General features: G+C 50.2%; 1 protein-coding gene across 1 annotated transcript in view; it reads right to left on the bottom strand.

Annotated features, from left to right (window-relative positions):
• The window catches only part of ACACA (acetyl-CoA carboxylase alpha), a 124,894-nt gene that overhangs the window by 26,357 nt on the left and 77,029 nt on the right, over window positions 1-21,508 (bottom strand). The window contains exons 42-47 of the mRNA XM_080563324.1: window positions 17,439-17,708; window positions 16,997-17,094; window positions 16,112-16,232; window positions 15,557-15,667; window positions 2,922-3,065; window positions 2,061-2,181 (exon numbers count right to left, since the gene is read on the bottom strand). Of these exons, the coding sequence (XP_080419450.1) occupies window positions 2,061-2,181; window positions 2,922-3,065; window positions 15,557-15,667; window positions 16,112-16,232; window positions 16,997-17,094; window positions 17,439-17,708 (865 nt within the window). The remainder of the gene's footprint in view (window positions 1-2,060; window positions 2,182-2,921; window positions 3,066-15,556; window positions 15,668-16,111; window positions 16,233-16,996; window positions 17,095-17,438; window positions 17,709-21,508) is intronic.

Here is a 21,508-nt window from a genome sequence, read left to right as displayed (position 1 = left end):
TAGACACCCCGTCTGAGAGGGTTTCACACAGCCTTTGACAAAAATTAAACAGAAGTAGTTGGTACTGGAAGCCTGCCTGCTCTGCGAAAGCCACCAGCCGATGCTGTAGGTGTCACGGCGCCGGATCAGGCCACGCTCTCAGACCTTGCGCTTGCCCACGGAAGGCAGCGACTTCGCAGCACTGCCAGGGGAGCAAACCTCTCCCCAACAGCACTCACCGAGGTGGCCGAGCAGCCCCAAGGGGAACAAACTTCTCCCGACTCTTGCAGACAATCAGCTTCCATCCTGAAGCATGAGGGCTTGGCTACCCTGGTCATACTAACCGTGAATTGGTTACCCTGGTCACACTACGAACTAGTATTATTTTCCCTTTATAAAGCAATGGTGTCAGCCTTGGGGTTCCTCCTGCCCCAGAGGCATCGCAGCGGAGGTGCTGACACCCACGTGTGACACCAGCTCTGTTGACTAACAACCTGCACACAAAACCCTGGGGTGACAACTATCCCCCCAGGGAGCAGGGGCGCAGATTACACTGTACTTCTCTTCCAGCTGGGCTGGTTGCTGACGCTGATTTGGGGTGTGACAAATAAATGGGGGGACCTGCAGGCAGCTCTCTGCAGTCCTCCCGGCAGTCTGAGCCGTATATCCCACAGACGAGGCATCGAGGTGGGACCCAGACAGCTACAAAAATCACAACTTTCTTTGGGCATACGCTTTTCTCTAGGACTTCACGAAACTTCTGCCAAAAAAAAAAAAAAATCTCCCAGCTTTCCCCCTTGGCACGCAGCTTCTGAGGAATGCTTTAATCTGAACAAGCACCTCTGCTTCTGCAAACCCAAGTCCAAAACCAATTAAAAGTGGAGATCCAAGCAAGCTAACCTCTGCTGACTTAAACAGGATGGAGAGTGTTTTATCAAGACCAAACTTGTAATTACTGTGTTCTACATTCCTTGCCTCTGTGGCCCCACTGTAAAATGTGACCATCCATTTCAAAATTATCTCTTTATCGTGAGCCCAAAGCTGATCGTTTAGATTCTGGCCTCGTGTCGGGCGTCAGTTTGAAGAATATCACGGCAATATCTCCTCTAATAAATGGCTTTAACTTTTCACCTAGGAGATATCTGCTTTAACTTATCACAGGGAATCATCTGCTTTCCTTAACGCTTCCACTAAATTAAAATCTGAAGTCACTCGATTTGGAAGCCAGCGTTTGCTGCACTCAGACAGCTGGATGAATTACATGAGAGATGATGAAAAAATATTATCCAAAACCAGAAAACTTAGTTTATCACAAATCTCATTTTAGCCCCCCAAACTCGTTAATAACGGCAGGCATAATGGTCACCCAGTTTGCAGCTTGTACATACACAGGCTGCACAACCCCAAGAGCATGTGTGGGGGCTCGATGGTTTGCAGTGTTCCCAACGTAATTATTCACCGAGCTCTGCAGGAATGCTCTGTGATTCCGCTAGCAGAAAGACTTTTCTACATGCACTTTCCTCTGAACCATACAAAAGGAAGTCTATAAAAGTAACTATTACTTGTAAATGTTCTCACGCACTCATTACTTACATGCTATTTTTATATATTATATTTAAATCTTTCAGAGCTAATTAGTTTATAAGTTCTGAAAGATATTCGGATTGTAGGCCTCAGGCTTTTCTCCCCATTCCAGCCAGCTTTGTCCTTTAGGACTAGCTGCGCTGGATGGGCTACCTGGCTGCTGACAGGAAAAAGAATGGAATACTTCAAGTCTGGAAGCAGATCTAGAGCATCTCAAGACACCGCAGATAGGTTCAAGCTTCAAAATGCACTTGGCTTGATTCGAAGAAAAACCCAGATCTGCGGGGTTAGCACTCAAGGCCTCCTGCCTCATTTGCTGATGTACTTTAATTCTCTAGGCTTTGAAATTCCAATTATGCCATGCGACACCATGAGTAATATCAACAATTTAAAGCCGAAATTGAACCACTGACCAAGTCGTAACAGACACGAATCCTTGACAAAGCCTTGACACAAGACACTTTACGGCATGTCCTGACCACCAAAGGTGTACTCACTTGGATTTGGGCGGCCAGCCAGCAACCAGCGAGGATCATAGGGAGTCTTGGTAGGCATATAGTCTATGGTTCTGTCTATAGGGTCTTTGACTTTGAGGATAGGGACAGGGTTGTATACACTCTAAGGGAAAAAGAAAAATATTGAAGGAAGTCACTCTCCCACCAAGCACCAAGTGTAAAGCAGCTCGTCAGTCCTCTTTCCCCCACAAGTTACAACCCTGCCACAAGGGATCGCGGCCTTGGCGAGCGTCTGAAGGAGCTTCCAGGGTGCTCCACACACTCTCACAACCCCTCCTTCAGCATCATCTTGCATGCATTGTACTTCCCTTGCTCTTGAACTTCAGGATTGCCAGCATTAGCAAGGGGTTGCAATTTAATTTTTAAAAGCGCCCAGGCCACCTGACTCAATCTGTGCACTCTTTCCTGAAGGAAGGTGACCTGCGTGTTCTTGTTGCTCCTTCAAGGCTGCAGAGCAGCTTACAAACATACATCAACTCCCACAAATTACTGCCTCCGAGAGGAGCTTTTAGAGCCTTTTCAGTAAGAGACAATCCACCGCTTACACCAAATCCCGCTACCCGGAGCACTAAGGACAGCACGCCGGGGAGGGATGTGACGCTACGCGCGGCAGTGCCACGCTGCCCCTCATACAGGTTTCTGCCGCACCTTAGGTCAAAAATGGCTTTGTAGATTTCAGTACCATAATGCCCAACAGCATCAACCATGAGCCTAAGCCATTTTGCTACAAACACGGAAAAAAAAAAACCACGGATTCAGAGACCCTCCCTACCCCCAAAACCCTGTGAACACAGTGAATAAACAGGTAGCGCCCCGTCGCACTGCTGCAGGGCCAGGAATTACCTTTGGCATGTAGGAAAGCCACTGCAGAATGGTGTAGACTCCTTCAAAGTCGTCGCACACGGTGCCGTGCGTCACCCCGTTGTTGTGCATTATCTGGATCCCACCCAGCTGGTTGTTGGAGGTGTAAACTTCCCGTCCAAGCACCTTTCAAAAGAAAAATGGGAAAACATCAGAGGAGGAGACGTGGCAAGGAGGCGCTGAGTGAGGAGACGCGTACAAGCCCATCCCTGCAGCACGTCGCGAACACGCTGACACCAAAGGACAGAGCAAACTGCTCAGCAGCCCTGCGTATGGGTAAGATCTTCGGGTATGGATTTCCAGGGGAAACAACACGTGGGACGCCGAGGCAGCAGGCAGCTGTATCTCTTACCCTTCCCAGCCGGCAGCGGAGCTGACACATGAACAAGTCTCCCGAGGGCTGACCCGAGCTCAGCTCGCTAATCCAAAACTGCTCCCACTATGGTGGATGGGACCCACTCAAACCTCTACCCGGGGAGAAAACCACCGTGCTGCACGGGGATGGGTACAGCAAAGACAAAGCCCCACTGGCTCCTCGGAGAGAGCAGGAAGAATAAGGCTGACTGCTGGACTTCCAATTCCCTCGCACGGCTCCATCTCTAATCTGAGCCCAGGCACCGCAGCTCTTTTCTCATTCTCCCGCTGTCTCTTTCCATTTGCCCTCTCCCTGACTGATACACTGATCTCTCGGTCACTCGGCTTTCTGCTCCACTGAGTCCATATTACTAATAACACCTCTGCCACGGCCAGTTTACCTCATGAAGGCAGGAGCACATCATTACAAAATAAACTCATAACTTTGACATTCTAGCAAATACATGCCGTTTGTTATTTTTATGGGTTGAGTCTTTCTAACAGACAGAGGGCATTACATACCTGCTTCATTTAGATCTTAAAAACCCCTCTAACGCACACGAACAACCTGTCCTCCCCCAGCGAACAACCAGCGCGGCTCGTTTTAGGAAAAGGGGCCAGGAGAGGAGCAGCCCCGAGGCCGGGGCAGCCCCGACCCCGCAGGAGCGGTGCCCGAGCGAGGTCCTGCTGCGAGCGCTCGGGTCCTGACTCATCTCACCCACGGTGCAGGGGAACGCCACAGGTCTCAGGACTCAACCTTTGGGGCAGAAAGCAAGAAGGTGCTAAAGGGATGTGAAATCAGGAAACTGAGCTGGCTGTAAGACGACGTGGGACCCGTTAGCTTCCTTCCTGCACACCAGTTCTTCACGGCTGGGTCATGGCTCTGTGCCCACCAAAAGCATCGCCTAATGCTAGCATTTGCTAAGTCCCTATTTTTTTTCCCTTTGGAAGAAAAAAAAGCCCCGTAATCTGACGTTTCACAGAACTCAGCATCTCCCAGGCACCGGGCGATCCTCGCAAAATTCCCTGCGAGACAGACGGCAGCCGAGGTTTAGATACAGAAGAAACAGAGGCACAGAACTTGTGCCACTAGCCCAGAAATTTGGAAGTGAATACAAGCACCAGGGCTCTGCACGGAGCAGTCCCTGGCGCTGCCTCCCAAGCTCCAACACCCTCCTCTTCCTCGAACTAAGTCAGCACCACGAAGAGGCACGGCAGAAAGACAGCAGCGTAGATCTAGGCTCAAAGAAAAGGAAAGCACAGGCCTCCAGATGCCAGACACAAGTCTAGCTAAATGCTTTCCACAGAGGAAAATAAAAATAAAGAGGATTTAAACTCCCCATCTATGAACTAATGCAAACGTATGTACATGCAAAACGGGCCTCTGCTGCTGCTTATCTGGAGACACTGCAGACAGCTCAGGTTTACCACCGCTGACAGGCAATGAAAACAGCCTAATATACCGCCTGCTCTCGCCCTTAAATCCCCTTTTGGAGATCAAGATAAATATGCGGCTCCTTTTCCCGAGTGCTCCAGACATTTCAGTGAAGTGGCAGAGCATTGTGAGGGGCTGTGCAAATGAAATCCCTCTGTAGCGCCACGCGAGCGAGTATTTACTTGTCAGTGTTTGTCAGCAGAGGCTGCGTGCTCCCGAGCCGCGTAGGGAAGCCGTGCCGCCTTCGTCTGCGTGACACGGACGTCCGGACGCGTGCGCCGCTCCTGTGCGCAGCAGGAGGGACAAGCACGGCGAGCACAGCCCCGAAGCAGAGCCTGATTACTCACAGCCCAAACGCCGAGCGAGCTGCTCCCATCCTGGTGCTAGGCCCGGGGACGCCACCCGACTGGCGCTGTCCCCGTGTCTTCTCCTCGCCAGGGTGATCGGAGACCCTGCCGGCTTGTTTCGCACACCCGGCTGCAGCCTGAATCGGGTGCCGGAGGTTAAAAGGCACCGAAGGGCTAAGCCAGCTTACAGACGATGATGGTTGGGCTGGAGAAAAAAAATGAGCGCGATAGCTCATCCATCCAGCTCCGCTAACCACCTCCTCGCTGACCTCGGAGGACTACATTTTTAAAGGCTGACAAGTAATTCAATCTCCAATTAACAATTTTAAATGGTGCAATGCATATTGCTGTATAAATGTTTCTGCAAGAAAATATCCAAGGGTGAAAGAGAATACATCTGCCGGAGAGGCCCCGAACTGCTGCTGCAGTTAAGAGGGTTCGGACATTGCCAGTGAGACACGCGGCCAGCAGAGCCACGAGTGGCTCTAGAAACGTCTTTTCTAGAGGGAAAGCTAGAAGCGAACTCACGGGAGGAAAGACCGCAGAGGGTTACATCCTGCGTCAGCTACAACCAGGATCTGACCTGTCTGAAGGGGAAACTTCCCAGCCTCGCGCGTGGGCCGGCCGGGGAGGTACGCTGAGCCACAGAGCCTCGGAGGTGCCGAGCTGGAAGCAGCGTTAGCACAAGGCTTACCGAAGGCATCGGTCTAGCGACCGAACACGTGTGCAGAAGGGGTGGGTTTGCAGAGCAGCCCCTGAACGTCTGCATCACTTCTCTTACCGCTGCCTTCCCTCGCATCATCCCAGTGCCATGCTCCGTGGATATAATTCCCTGTTTCTGATCCATCAGCAGCTGCTCTGACGTTTCCGAGGGAGGTGCCGGCAGCCTCAGCAAGGAGCTCTGCCTTCCTGGGTGCCTGCAGCCTCTCCCCTGCCTCCAACAGCAACCAGGAGCAGGGCGGCAGGACGGCCACCACCCGCTCCTCTCCTGACACCAAACAGCCCCCAGCTCGCTCCAGGCCCAGGAAGGATTCAGGTGAGCCACTCTGCTTCCCCCTCCTGTGCTCCCGCAGACAAATCTCTCAGGAGAGCAGAAAGCCGTGCATTTAAGAGGGTGCACAAGACAAAACGCCTCCTGTGTGCCTCCATCTCAGCAGAAGGATGAGGACAGCAATGAAGTGGGCAGGAGGAGACGCTAGATGTAGCACCGCACGTGTTAGAGCTCAGCTCAGGCCTGTAAGGACACACACTATTTTGCAGATAACACAACCTTTGATGCCCCATGCTTACAAACCACACCGGCAGTACTGCCAACATCTATTTCAGTTGGTCCTCCAAAAGCCGTTCTCAGCGCTGCAGTGGGCCACCCCGTTTTACTTTAGAGGATCTTTTGGAGAGTACAAAGGGGAGCCAGCATTCTCGCAGCCTGTTCAGCCTTTAAAAGGCCATCCTCAGCAGGTTTATAGGCACGTCACACGCACGTTAACCATCTCTGAGCACTCTAAGCTGCGATAAGCAGCTGCTTTTGGGGTGCTCCTTTTTAGCGACCGAGCCGCCAGTTAGCGGAGACATCCACTGCGAAGCTGGCTGGGCTGCAGGCTGGATGGGCTCGCGAGTTTCATCAGAGACGAAAGATCTGAAAAAATGACAGCAGAGGGCTTGAATGGGAATCATTATGTAACATAAGTGCTGTTATTATTCAGAGCATATCATGTGTTTATATCAAATGTAAGTGCCAGATTTTTATCCAAATAATTTTAATAATTGCAATTCCCAGCCCACAATTTATATTATCTGCCAGGAACCTGAAGCAGAAAAGGCACACACACATACTATAAATAGCCTATTTTTCATAAACAGGCAGAAATGATCAGAACGAATGTCTCATCAGAAAACACAATGTAGGAACTTAAAACCTGACTGCTATTATGTGCAGCCAAGCCTCAGCAGATCTTTCGGTGTTCATTTCTCAGCTCGTCCCCCCCACGTACCACGGCCTTAGAGGCAGAAGAGCAGCAGCGGCGAGCAGGGGAGCCCAGCGAGGCCGGGTGCCAGCCGGAGCCGTGCCCGGGGCAGAGCTGCTCCCTTGCCTTTAGCCTGCTGACACGGCGATGTGAGCACAGACACCTCCTCTGCCTGGGAAGGGGCTGCACTTCTTGCATTTCTAATCTAGGAACGTGTGCAGCTCCTGCACTTTTAATTTACGAGCGTTCGGTGGGGGACCCTTCTGACTTGGGAACATATTGGCTCGGTCTAATGCTTGGAGATTATTAAAGTCAGAGCTATACTCCACTATCAAGTCTACAGATCTTTTATTTAGAAGATATGGTGCTCTAAATGCACAAAGAGCTCCCTGTCACCTTCACATTAAAGCCCCTAGTGCCTGGTAAATGGAATTATATAGCTGTCATCTCCTTTCCCCAAAGTTTTAAGAGTACAATGGGCTCATTTTTTCACACTCCATCCCAGCTTCAGAACTAAGAGACCTACTTTGTATTGATTTAAAGTCTCAGAAATAAATAAACCTGCTTCACCAATGTGATTCACAAGAAATTCATGATACACTATTGCATGATATATTTCGAGCTGTGGCTCCGGCTCTTTTTTTCCTTTGGTGAGTGATGGGGGAGGTGGGAGGTAGGGGGAGGTGGGGGGGAAGCTGACAGCCTGATGGTTATTGGAGATGGCTACTGACTGCAAATCCAGGAGCAGGTCTGGCCGGTGGGCTCCCTTCCTTGCTTTAATTTGGTGAGATCAGAGGGGGAAGGGGAAGAAGCACCTGCACGTTACCTCGGAGGCAGCAGGGGAAGGCACATCCAGCCGGCCTTCTGAGGTGCCTTCTGCCTGAAGATCCCAAAGCACCTTACTAACGCAGCTCGCAACATGAAATGTTGGTGGGAGGAAACAGGTTTTCCCATCTTGCAAGAGTTTATGGGGATTTTTGAAAACTTCCTCTTCTGGATTGCAACAGAAAATCAAAATTTGCAATCTCGAGATCTGAGCAAGTATCAGGCAGGGTCATAATGTTTGCTTCTGACTTCTGAACTATTTATTGTAGATATTAGAAATAAAAGTTAATTCGGAATGAAAACTCAGTTGGGAAAAAAAAAAGTGCTGTTCATTTGACAAAACGAAAAAATTCCAAATGAGAAATTCATCAAAACCGATACTTTCTCCTGAAGAGTTCCCGTTTCAGCGAACTGGCATTCTCAAATGAAAAATGTCTTGTCAAAAAATTCCTGCCTAGCTCTCCTTTCACGGTGTAGGGAGACCGCATGTTTTGTTCAAGGTCACTCCATCGGTCTGTGGTAAATCAAAAGGACTCAATATACTTTGCAAACTAAAATTACAGCCCCCTATTCTACATGGTCCAAACGCTCATAAATCCCATCTGTCTCAGTTAGGGGTTCCCTGCTCAAGACACCAGCCCTATAAACGGTATTAATGATCGTCTCCATGATGCTACAGATTTTGTTTTGGCCGTTCCCTTGGTCACCCTCTGAGCCCCAAGAGCACCCGTTCATTCAGACGCCAGCCAAGGGGACAGGCTCCAGCACAGGCTCCTCTTTCACCAGGACAACGGGACTTTGTTCGCTTTGCAGCACGGTTTGGGGCTTACTCATGAGACAACCGACCGCTTCCCAGTGCAGTTCCTAGAGTTCCCACCCAAGCATCCAGAATGGCAGAAAATTTATCTGCAATTCGCCACAGAAAAGAGCCAGAGGCTGATCCTGATACCCTCCTAGGGACAGCCCGAGGGAGGGGAGGGCACGACTGGTTATTCTGGGGCACATCTGGAAGATGCCTTCTTCCACTCAGCTCTAGTGAGATGTCAGGGACCAGAGCGAGCACACCAGTAAAAACACACCCTACAGGATCACCAGGAACTGGGATACAATTTCTGTCCCGTGAAATATAAATAGGGTTTTAAACACACAGGTGTTTCTCTGGAAGGTACAGGCAGAATACGTGCCGATATGCTAAGCTCCTGTTTAGTGGGAATAAACACAGCCCGCCCACACTGTACAAGCCCCATCCACGTAGATAAACTGATCAAGATCTGTATTAAAAATGATAGAAGGAGGAAGAAAAAAAAGTCAACGGGAATCTATTAGACCTTCTTCCCTAAGCAAACATAAAGGGACCGATAATGCGATGTCTGGAACGTAAATTGTCTCTAATGGGAACAATACACAAATATCACCACTTAAAGAAAGGCAATTAAAAATAAAATGTAGAAATGGAGGCTGGTGTCTGTTTACTCGCACTCGTCTGAAGCCCAGGCATCCATCCTGCTCACATTAACTTCTCGACACGGAGCGAAGACCTTCGTGTCACCAGGACTGCCCCCAGCCAGAGGCCTCTGCCCGCTGACGCCCACGGGCACCATCAGGAACAAACCCTGCCGCCCAGCACCACAGGGCTCAGCCTGCCCCTGCCATGAGCTCGGTTCTGACCTCGGCTTTCAAACCCGACTGCCTCTGCTGGGGCGTGAGCGATGGGGACCTGTGCCGGGGGGCCTCCAGCAGCGCCCTGGGGTCCTGCACCGGCTCCAAGAGAGCCGAGGGGAGCAGCCCCCACCCCAGGAGCCACCCTCGTAAGCACCCAGCGCAGCAGAGGGACCCCTCCGGCCTCCCCCAGCGCTGGGGCCGAGCGTGGGGCAGCCTTGGAGCGAGGGGAAGGGCACGATGCCCAGCGCTGCTCCAGCGCCAGAACCTGGCTGGCACTGCTTAGGCCCTCTTTGATTAGCATTCCCCAACGCCCCGCGCCCATACGTATCTTCCTAATAGTCTTGCTGTGCCACTACAGAAAGATTCATATCATGCATTAATAATTATAATGCTTCTTTGAATGACAGGGATGGCACTTGCTGTTCTAACTCACATGATTGCTCTCACATGATTGCTTTGATCTAATCCCAAGACTTGGAGTCATCTTGAGCAGGTACTAAGCTGTCCCTGCCTCGAATCTCAAAAAAAAAAAGAGCTTTTCACATTCTGTATTTTACAGTAAAACCCACGAACAGCATCAATCTCCCCGGGCTTTTATTTATTTTTCCAGATTGTGAAACTGAAGGGTAAATATTGCCGCCTGCGATGCTGAAGACTGATCGCTCGCACGAGACGGGCGGGCGGGCTGTGGGAGCTTCCTGCTCCCCGCGCCACCGAGCCTCAGACCCGAGCCGGCAGGATGAGACAAGGATATTCTCTTCTGGCCCCGTGCAAAGCGGTTGTCGGGGTGCCGGGTTTTAAATGCTGACTGTCAAAGCAATCCTTGCAGCAGTTAGGGTCTGGTGTATCAGCAAGTCCTCGGGGCCTCACCCCCAGGCACCCGACCGGCACACACACTGCTGCGCCCTGACCCAGCTCGGTGACGCCTGCAGCGCCCGCACTGATGGGAGATGTACCCAAGAAAGGTCATTGCACATTCGCTGTTTTTAGCATTTTAAGTTTCTCAGATATTGCCATATTGCACTAGCGAACCACGAAGCCTCCACTGACCAGCTCACCTCACCGACACCTCCTTTCTAAAGCTGCTCTTCAGAAATGCCTCCTCCTCCAAAACCTGGCACTTTGCGTTGCCAGAAACTGCTCTATTCATTGGGTCAACTGGCTCCTGAGCTCCTTCAGGTCTAGAACTGGTTATACAAGCAGAAATATGTTCAAATTCGGACCGTTTTGAGGACAAACTTCCCACAGCCCCAAGGATGGAGTTACCTAGTCTCCCACCGCACCGCTGCTCGCAGGCACCTTCCAAAATTCATTGCAAGTACAAAGGAACTAAGGTGCTTGGCAGCTCCCTCGGATCTCTCCTATAGCATCACAGTTTACTTCAAGTTCATCAGTTCCTTTATGAATTCACCCAACATCTCAGGAGGGATCAAGCAGCCAAGAGGCTGCGATGGCTCCATGCCAGGCGGTGTCCGTAGCCTCGATCAATTCACCCGTGCATCTCCCAGCCCTCTGCTACGTGGACTCTTTGCTCTTGACACCTCTGACTACCCTTCCCATGGTCCACAGCCTCCTCCTTAAGGGGGAAACGTGCTCAACTAAAAGGAAGAACTTTGTTTTTTTTAGGAAAGAAGTCCTTTTGCTGCTCTCACTCACCCGCACGGTCAGAGTACGGAGCACACAATGGCAAAGGAAGAACTTCAGAGCGGTACAAAAGATCTTTGGGGAGAGCAGGCAGAGTGCGACAGTTCTTGGCTTGAACCAGAGGTAGATCTCGCCCCATGGCAGCCCCCAGGTGCCACGGGGACACTCACATTTTGGGCACGAAACAATTCATGGGATGGGCGTCAGTGTGACTGACAGCCACTCTTTGTTTGCGTTAAGGAAAAAGCCTTAAGGATGGGATTTCTTTCAAACACAACAGCCAAGGAGGAGCAAACCAATTAAAAACAGGTCAGCAACAGCCTTGGGAACACCCTAGTGAGGACGGAACGGAAAGGCAGTCCTGGAAGCTCGAACCATGGAAGCGATGCGTAAATGGGGAGCGCTGGGCTCTGCAGCCTACTTGTGTCAGGAAGGAAACCGCTGGAAATTAGCTGGTAGGTAGGGCACGGCGGCAGCACGTCACCCGCCTCGTAGGAAACCGCGCCGCGTTCAGCTGGTGACGAGGAACGGGAGTCGAGGGAGGTGGAGGCAGGTACGGGGGTGGAAAAAGGGGGAGGCAGTGAAAGTTAAAAAAAAAAAAATATCTCTGCCTCAGCAAAAGTTTTCATTAAAATTTTAGACAAATGATCTCTGTGTCCTTCTCCCATGCTGCCTGGGGCTCCATGCTATTTCTATGCAAATAACAACCTCGTGGTTTATATCTTATTATTTCCACCGGAGCTGCGGCGACATGACCCGAGACGTGTGTGAGGTAGACAGCGAGAGAGAGAGAGGGAGAGAAAGAGAGGGAGAGGGAGGGAGGGAGATGGAGTGGCTGCTCGCTGAAGTGTGAAAAAATATTGTCAGGAGTGAGCGGCAAGAACAAAAAAAAATTGCAGGGATAACGTGTTTATTTCAGCCCCTCTCCCCATGTGAACCAGCACCTTTTAAAATTCATTGGGCATCAGGCGATCATGCACAATCCATCTGCTTTCACTTTATCATTTGCATTTCATGCCTCCTGGCTTTTGATGTGCTGATACTTTGATGCAGTCAGGAGACGCGCATTATCATTATTTCAATTTTCAGGGGGGTCAGCGGGCTCAGCACAGGCGCGCGCACACGCTCGCAGGAGAGGAATGAAATGTCATTTCCACCTCTCCACCCCCTGCTGAAATGCAACGGGGAAGACAAAAGGGGTACGGATGAAATGCGGCCCCGGTGCCCCGCACGCCGAGCACCGGCCCCGCCGCGGGGCATCACACCTTTCCCTCGGCTCCCTCCCTTGCCCGTAGGTCCGGACCGCAAACAAAGACAGCTTAATCGCCAGCACGGGGAACCTCCCGGAGTTCCCCCGTCACCCAGACAGGCAGAGGGGCTGAGAATCCCTAAACCTACCTGGCCCAGCGGGCTGTGCCTCCCTCCTGACCCAGCGGTGACACGGACGCAGCAAACAGCCCGCACGCCACCGCCAGCCTCCGGAACCACGCGCCAGCTCCGGCTAGAAACGATCGTGACCTTGAGCTCATCTCTAAGTTACAGGCTACAGTCTGGGGCTGGCAGCTGGACCTTTCCCTCTGCACCCAAACCCTCGGGCTGGTTTTACATAATGAACAAGATCTGCCGGCACGTAATGTTTCTCGCAGTCCTCCTCTGCTCCCCTTGTAAACTGAAAAGAACCCAATATTTCACAGGAAAATAAAAAAAATCAAACAACTTCCCAGAAAAAAAACACTACCTCACTGCTTTCTGCGAGCCTAGTTGTCTCCATTGCTGCAGAAACGTTTTGGCATTGCGTGCTCTCTTCTTACAGAGAGAAGACATTTTGAAGGTATGTGTGCTGGCATGAGACCACGGATAAGTTTGGTACAACATCTTTGAAGGCAGTAATTAAAATCAGCGATGAAAAAGCCCAAATCTTTGTTTCAGCCACAACCTTTCCTCGAGACCCTGCCCCTCGGGTGGGTGACCTTCCCATCGCCACCCAGGAGCGCGCTGCCTTCCTGCGCGGGGCTCTTCCCAGCAGCTCACCCAAGGGAGCAAGAAGCAAGGCTCAGCTGCTCCACAGAGACAAACCCCAACAGCTTTCCACCACGAGACCCTTCTGGAGCCTTATTCACGCACTGGCAAAAAAGAACAAGACACATCACGCCTCGTGCCCGAAGGCCCTCTGCACCCCTACAAGGGAGGGCTCTGCTTAATTGGCCCCTGGCTGAGAGAGACCTGACTTCCAGCCAACAGAAAATCCAAACAAATGTCCACCTATATCCACAGCAAAAGTGTTTAACGGTTTAGATATAAGAACAGGGAGAGAGAGTGCAATCTGAAGTAGATAGTGCCTCCATCGCAGGATGATGCAAACGTGTCAGCATTCACTGTTTGCTTCGCATCCCGCTTAAGATCTCAGCTGGAATGAGCTTGGGCATTTCAGGCTAGCACCAGAGGTCACCTCGCTCCGTCATACCTCCGGGACACAGCTATAGCTGGATCCATTCAGGAAACTCTGACCAGAACTGCGGGGATTTAAAAACAAAGATCGCGCGCACCAGCAAGACACCCCACAGCACCCAGATGTGAGGGGGGGGCCTCCCAGTCTCCTGCTGTTCAAGGACAGGTCAACTTGCTGTTGGGTCTGGGCTTTAGTCCTCTTACTGGGAGAGCTGGGTAAGATGCCGCAGGTTCCTCCTTTGCCTGACCTCTCGGCAGGAAGAGGTTCAGTGCCTGCATAACAGTATATGCCTTTCCAACAGAGCAGGGAGGGAGAGAAAAGGGCACACGGAGTGATTCAGCCCACTGGAGTCCTCGGAACAGGATGGGCTAAGTCAGCCCCAGAAAGCCTCTCCTTCTGCCTCTGCCTTCTGACAGATGTCAGGTGCTTAGTTTAGACTAAATCCTTAATTTTTAAGTGCCAAAAATGTAGTGAGATTAAACTAGTCCTACAAAAACAAACATTCGCTCCATGGGTAGAGAGTGCAGTTAAACCTCGAAAGGGAGCAGGAGAGGAGGACTGAACAGACTGCCTGTGCCATCTGGGAAGCTCTGCAGGACCCCGATCCCCAACAAATGACAGCTGGAATCAGGCAACATACTCCACTTCAGCAAGCACTAAACTGACTCAATCTCTTTTTAAAGGATGGATCTTCAAATGCCTCTTTTCCTTCCATTGATGCAGGTGTGTGTGATGTGTGTAAGAGATCTAACTGAGGGTACTGCATCCTGGAGTTGATAGGATCAATGCTTCATTCTCTGCAGAGCCCCCTTTATTCAGGGGAATAATTCAACGAGAGACTATTTTCCTTTTATCTCCCATTGTCGGGCAGGCACTCCTTGAAACGCAGCTTGCGATGAAGCACAACCACCCCAGGTGCTGGAGAGTGCCTGAGAACAAAGCTGCACAATGGGGAAGGGCACTCGCGCCCGCACAATCCCAACTCTCACGTAAACAAAGCCCTCGCTGAGAGGGACGAGAGCGGAGTCGGCTGCGAGCCGCGTCTGCGACAGACAAGGAGCCGGAGGCTGTGATATTAATAGGCTTGGGGCAGCAAGGGAGAAAAATCGCCTCTGGTGGGGGGAAAAGAAGGAAAAAAAGAAGAAGGAAAAAAAAAAAAGAGCCACTTTAGCAGTGCAAGCTGTGAGTTTGCTTCCAGCCCGAGTTATTCCCCCCTGCCGTGCACAGCTGAGATTTCCAGCAGGTTTGACCCCCTGAAAATCGCCGTTCACACACACTTCCCCAGGCTGCAGTGCTTCCTCAGTGTTAACGCGAAGTTCAGGGTGATTCTGGCCCATATATTTCAAAACACGGTCTTCCAGACACTGGCAACAACCCTGTTTCCCCTATCGCAGTACACAGTGGGTGGGAGAAGATGCTGCCTGGTCGGTGGGCTTCGCTGCTTGTAGCACTCAGTCACTGCACACAGCCTATGTTAAAAGCTGTTTCTCCTTCTTCTCCTTCACCTGGTTCATGCTCAAGCCCTTATTCTGCAGTCTTGCCTGCATCCCCTGCCAATCTCCTACCAGGATGCCTGGAATAGTGGCTCTTGTCAAGAGAAACAGGCGCATGAAAGGACTGCTTTCTCACCAGGAAAAAAAAGAGAAAAAAAGAAAGAAAAAGAAAGAAAGAAAAAAAGATTTAGAAAAAAGAAAAAAGGAGTGCAAAGTCACGAAAGTTTCCTGGGTCTGGCCTGTGTCATCTCTCGTTTTGATCAGGAGGAGCCTGACCAGGGTAGGTTCAGCCTCTGGGATTCCCCTTCACAGCTCTTCCAGGAGCTAACAGCAAAAGGAACCCGCCAGAACAACAGTGGTGGCAGCTCCTTAAGTCTCAGGCAGAACTCACAAAAACAGCAACTCACTTCAGATAGCTCTGAAGACTGAAATGTAAAAACGTACCTTGTTAAGGGCTCCGCAGCCGGTCAGGATTATATGAGAGTTCTCAACCTGGATGGTCCTCTGCCCGAGCCGAACTAGGTAAGCTCCAATTCCAATCGCTCGACAAGTAACCTTAAAAAAAAAAAAAAGAAATAAAAAAAAATCACATTGATTTCTGTCCTACCACACAGCCAAAACCTATTGATTCAAATGTCTAGATAGAACTAGTCATGTTTGTATTACAAGGTTATAAAATCTACATTGCAAAACTCCGGCCCTATTGTTTTGTAAAACACGTTAGCTGAACATGTGTGTATTTTATTTAAAAACAAGGAAAAGCAGTAACTTATAGACTGAGCAGACATGAAGCCAAATGGCTGTTTTCTAAAAGTGTTCTAAATTTAGTTTGAAATGGATCCAGCCTCGTAATGGTGCAAATAGCGCTGCTCAAAGCCTACAGGAGCCAATTTACATCAACCAAAAGTCTGATCCCAGATGTATCTCTGGATAGCACTACAGGATTTTTAGCTGAAATAGATGATACCGTTTGAAGAACAGAAAGCAGTGGGGGATTACCAAGTTGATGGTGATAATACTGTCATAGGCTAAAGATGATTCTCCAGCAATCATGCCAGATCCTCTGAGGTTCTCTATTCCAAGTCCGTCTTCCTTCCCGATAATATCTGTTATCTTATACCTGAGGGAGACACATATAGCCTTTGAGTCACAAGGTCCAGTGATTTGCTGAACCGGTTTGCTACAACGAAAATGAAAAGTGACTAAATATCATTAAGGCTCAGAAGAATAATGTGCATAAAACCCATCCAGGACCAGTACACGAGCTCATTCTGCAGCCTCGCTGAGCACCACGAACAGCCCGATGTATGCGCAGTCAGAGCAGCGCTGCGAAGAACAAATGCCAAGGGAGAGGAATCCCATGAAAAGCACTCTGTCATTCCCCCAGGACGTGAGGAGCAGTCTGATTATAGAAAAAAAAAGGGCAGGAAAGGAAGAGAATGTAGCCAAAAGGAACAAAAAAATAGGACAAGAGATAACAATGCGGCTCTTTTCTTTACTTTTTGCTTTCACGGCTTCCTTCCCCTCTAGAATGCACGGAGGCCTTGGCCTTCACTCACGGATTCTTCTGTCCTTACTCTGGAGTCTACCAGAAAAGTAATTTTCAAAATTCAGACTGCAAGTCCCTGGGCAGGAATCGTCGTCCTGCTGTTAGAGCCTTTACCACTGCAGGACCCTCGGGGACGACTTGGACCCCAGCACGGTGCCAGCACAGCACCACCCCCAGCAAGGCACTGCGTGACACAGCTTTGCGCTCCGCTGCTCCACGTCCTGACACCGCAGAGCTACGGCTTTCCAGCTGAAGGCAAGGACATGACACACATCACCTTCTCGTACACCCGAGGATGAACAGAAAGCTTTTCACTCTGATGTGTCTGTGCCTACCTGGACTCTCCGTTGTCCTCCACGTGTTCACAGTGAACTGAGTTCAGAGCACTGACTTTTTTATAGTCCTGAGGCGTCAGGTACAAGTATTTGTATCCCTGTAGGGAAAAAACAGCTTGTTCATCTCATTCCCAACGGCAGTCCCTTCCCAATCCCCAGTAACCCATCCAAAAAGAATGTTTCAAGGGAGCAGATTTTAATTTGAGAGTGATACAGACATCCTGTCTCAACCTCATTGCTCCAGCTGAGGTCAGTGAAAGCCAGGGATGCTTTCAACATTTAGCACTAATTCATTCTGGATGTCAGTCCTGCTGCCTGAGAGATCCCATACCAACTTTGGACCTAACAGTCTGGCAAACACGCGGCTCACTTCTGTTAAAAGAGGCTGTGCAAAAGAAAGGTTATTTTCTGAGCTGATCCTCTTATTCCTGTGCCTCCTTACTTTGTATGGGTCATCCGGGTCTTCCCATGCAACGTGGAACATGTGCCGAATCTCCTCGGCCAAGCCGATCCTGGCTCCGCTGTTGGCAGCCACGTAGATACGGGGTATGCCATGGGATCGGGCAAGCTCTGAAGCCCTCAGGAACAGCATGTCTTCCTGAGGCCCGAAAGAACCGATCCGGTAGGTGATGTCGTTGCCAATGACAATGATATCGCGGCCTTCTGGATACTCGGGGGTCTTGAGAGTCATTTTCCAAGCTACCATCCCAATCTGCAATCAAGGAGCAGAGAACAACAAAGTCAATACACACGTCCAAAAAGATGTGAAAGCAGGGACTCGCACAAGGGCCGCTTCCCTCATGGACCCTCATTTCTGAATTGTCTTTGGGAGCTGCGCTACCAGCAGCTCCGACACGCGCTGCCCGCGCAGAGCACGGCTGGCAGGGCTCGAGCCTTTCACGGTCACTGGAGCACGTCCTCTCTGGCTCTCTTCCTACTCAAGACATTAACACTGGCCCTGCCTCTCCCTGCTCAGGGATTTCTCACAGGCCCAAGCCGCAGCCTGCGAACGCCCCTCTCGCAGGGCGCTGTGTTCCTGCAGAGCCCACGGGTGCGGTGGATGTCCTGCACAGAGCTCCCAACCTTCTGCCCAGGTGTCACCTCAGAGCCCCAGCACCCTGCTTCTGTCTCACCCTGCCCTCAGTTAATAACCCTTTTATTTCATAGCTACCCTCCCTTTATTTATTTGTCCTTCTTTCTTTCCTCTGCCTCTTTCCCTTTTCCTTCCCAGATACTGCGGCAGTTTCTGTCCAAACCTGCCTGGATACGTAATGTTTTTGCTGCATATTTTTCTTTTTTAAAACCACTGGGTCATCTCTTCTGGCCCATCTTATGGAGACGACCAGCATCCGTACCCCGCGTCTCCATCTCTGAGCGGCCGCGTGTCGCTGCGCCGGGGAGCTGGCCACCCTGGAAGCCATTAACGGATGGAAATCGCAGCGTCCCCTGAAAGCCACATGCATCACCCAGTCTCCGCTTGCCCAGGGATCATAAGCTCTGAGTACACATTCCTCAAGCCGATTGCACAGCCTCTGCAATCAGGAGGGCTGAAGCTCTCATTGTGGGGACTCTGAATTCTGCACATGATGAACTAAATCGGGAGGGGGGAGAGGGGAGAGGCAGCAGATAGATATGTGCCATTTAATCCAAATCAAAATGGCACGATACACTGTTGAGATCCAATCAGCATCTGCAATAAGATATGCCATAATAGGCTCATTAAAAAAAATAAAAAAGACGGAGGAATTAATCAAAGGGTCACTGGAAGTAAAGCAGGCAGCAATCCAAAAATCCGGCTACCGACAGATCCCTCCCTCCCACCTCCTCTTTTGAGAGCTGAGATTGCAGGTTAGCAGGAAGACGGTGTTTCTGTTCACCTTCTCCTTGGTCTCAGTTCCATTCCCTGCTATTCTGACTGAGACGTCACATGAGATTAATTTGTTTGTTTGCTTCTGAATATTTGCAGATTTACCATTACCTCCTAGCACCCAACTGCAGTGTTTGGGAGAGAGAGGTACCGCCGCAGTCCCACACACAGGAGCGTAAAGCCCTAAAGGTCAGAGGATGCCTTGCTGAAATTCTGGTATCATTGCAAAATTAAAGGGAAAAGTTTTAATGTTGTAGAACAACTGGACGCAGCTGTGGTCAGAGACACAGACCAAAAGCCACTCAGTACAGAGACCAGGGGGCACGCGGACGACTGGTCCAGAGTCTAGAAGAGCAACCCAATTCATCCCAAATAAGCCTACATAGCCAGAGAGGTTTCCTGGACTTCTGCTTCTCTATTACTGGACTTTTTCATAGCAGAAAAAGAAAGACCAGAGGTGAAAAAGGGAGAAGAAACATAAGCTTTGTCCTTCCGACCTAACTCCTGCAGGAAAAGAGATGCCAGGGGCTGCACGTTGTGTCTCTGACCTGACTCTCAACTAGGGGCAAGCTGGCAATTAGACACAGCAGGTCAAAGAAGTCTGCAGCTCCAAAGCCAAAGGTTTCAAGATTAGCCTCTGAGAGACAGAGGGTGCCCACCTACACCCTGCCGCCTACCGCAGCTCGTCTCGCCGCTGTTTTTGCAGGCTTATTGTCTCTCTGCCATCACTAAAACCCCAAAGCAGGCCCTAATGAAATCTTTCTGATACCACCTCAGAAAATAGTTTTAGTTATTGACAGAAACCCATGGGGGTAATATTCTCTTTAAAACTGCACCATAAACTCGCAGAGAATGCTGATTTCCAGGTTTTTGTCCAAGCAGCCACCTCCCTACAGCCACGCCGAGCTCAGCCAGGAGCACACCAGGAAGCTTCAAGCACCAGCAGCCGAACACAAGCCACGAGCAACAAGAGAAACGCTCGGGCTTTGTATTCGCTAAATACTTGTCACTGCAGCGAAGATAGGAAGGCACAAAGACATCGCCAGAAACCTGCACAATGACCGCAGCACAGCGCGAGGGAAATACCAGCGTCCTCCGTTCACACGAGGCAGCTGAATTAACGCCTGCCCCAGGTCCTAGGGGACTCGTGACCAAGTCCAGGGCCGGCCCCACCGCTCTCTCTGCCCGTCCTGATGTAAGAGATTTTCTTCGCTTTCACCACCCTGATGAGTTTTGACATTAGTACAGAAAACAGACAAATTAAAAGCATTTCCTATTTAGAAAAATCACATTATAGCGGAGGTCTTGCAATAGCTCCCTAGACTGAGATTATGCGTCCTCTCATAAATAAAATCCTTTCTGTTAATTCTCATTAGCAGACTAAGAAAAACTACCCATCCAGGGCACAGCAAACACAAACTCCTGAAAATAGTTTATGACTGATAAATATGGAACAACCTTATCCTGCTTCAGAAAAGAAAAAAAAAAAACAAAGCGCGTCACTTTATTAACTCGTGTGTCTTTTTGCACAGAGCTGGCTTTGTGCCATTTACCCGGTAACAAAAATCACAGGGCACCGCTCAGGATTTTTTTGGTACGAACAATTTAGGTTCTGTTCAAATTTGTGGGTAGAGGAGGACAGCTTTCTATTGCAGAAAAAAAACCAAAAAACAACGAGATTCTTGAGTTAACGGCAGCATGCCAAAAACTGGAGAGTTCACAGGTTAATTAGACAGGCTGAGCTAATCACCTAAGAGCGCCGTCGGAACAATAAAGGGTGACGGTAAGCGGCAGGGGCTTCAAGCCGGGCGCTTTCAAGAGCCAGCGCAGTTTGGGAGTGCTCCTCCTGCCACAGCTCTATTCCCAGCACGCCCGGGAATGAAGAAGAGAGGGAGGAAAAAATAAAAGCAGGACCCGTCTTATTTAACTGTTTTTATGTTGGCAAAATGATTTGTGCCACAGTATTTCCATAAGAAGTGGGACCATTATTCTCCTGTAGGAACACATTTGGTTTGAAAAGTATCACTGGACAGAACGTGGAAATCAAAGCGGATGAATTATTCACAACCCCCGATCAGAAGTGATCATTATTTCTGATGTTCCGAACTGTGATTAGGATTCAGTGCTCAGATGTCATTTGCTCCCTGAATAGCACCAGCAAGGCAGGACTGCCTGACACACATACATTACGCACAAGTTTTATATATATAATTTTACACACACCTTCTCCCACTAGCTCTTTGCCTTAATGCAGCCATTAACGGATAGTAAAAACATGATATTAACTAAGGTTCGTTTTCATGGCGCTCATAAACGCCGTTAGTTTGACACACAGTGTCAACACTAATCATGGCCTAAAATTAACACCAAAATTGACTTCAACATTAATTGCGCTATCGATGTGACCGGTAATACACACACTGATGCAGTTACAAATTGACTGCCAGTGGCAGCCGGGGCTGTTGACAACAGGCATCGAGGGGAATGGGGAAGCGACCGGCTGCAGGCTCCCTGCGCGAAGCAGGACGGCGCTGAGCGAGGGGAGGCCGGCGCCGGGGGGGCCGCTCTGCAGGCAGCAGGAGCCCCCCAGCCTCCTCCCTGCAGGACCTGCAACTCCTGGGGAAGCGCAGCGGACATAAAACCCG

The sequence above is a fragment of the Anser brachyrhynchus genome, assembly GCF_964034855.1.
Source record: "Anser brachyrhynchus genome assembly, chromosome: 20".
Taxonomy (NCBI): domain Eukaryota; kingdom Metazoa; phylum Chordata; class Aves; order Anseriformes; family Anatidae; genus Anser; species Anser brachyrhynchus.
Note: the sequence above shows the minus strand (reverse complement) of the source record. Positions and strands in the feature narration are given on the sequence as shown.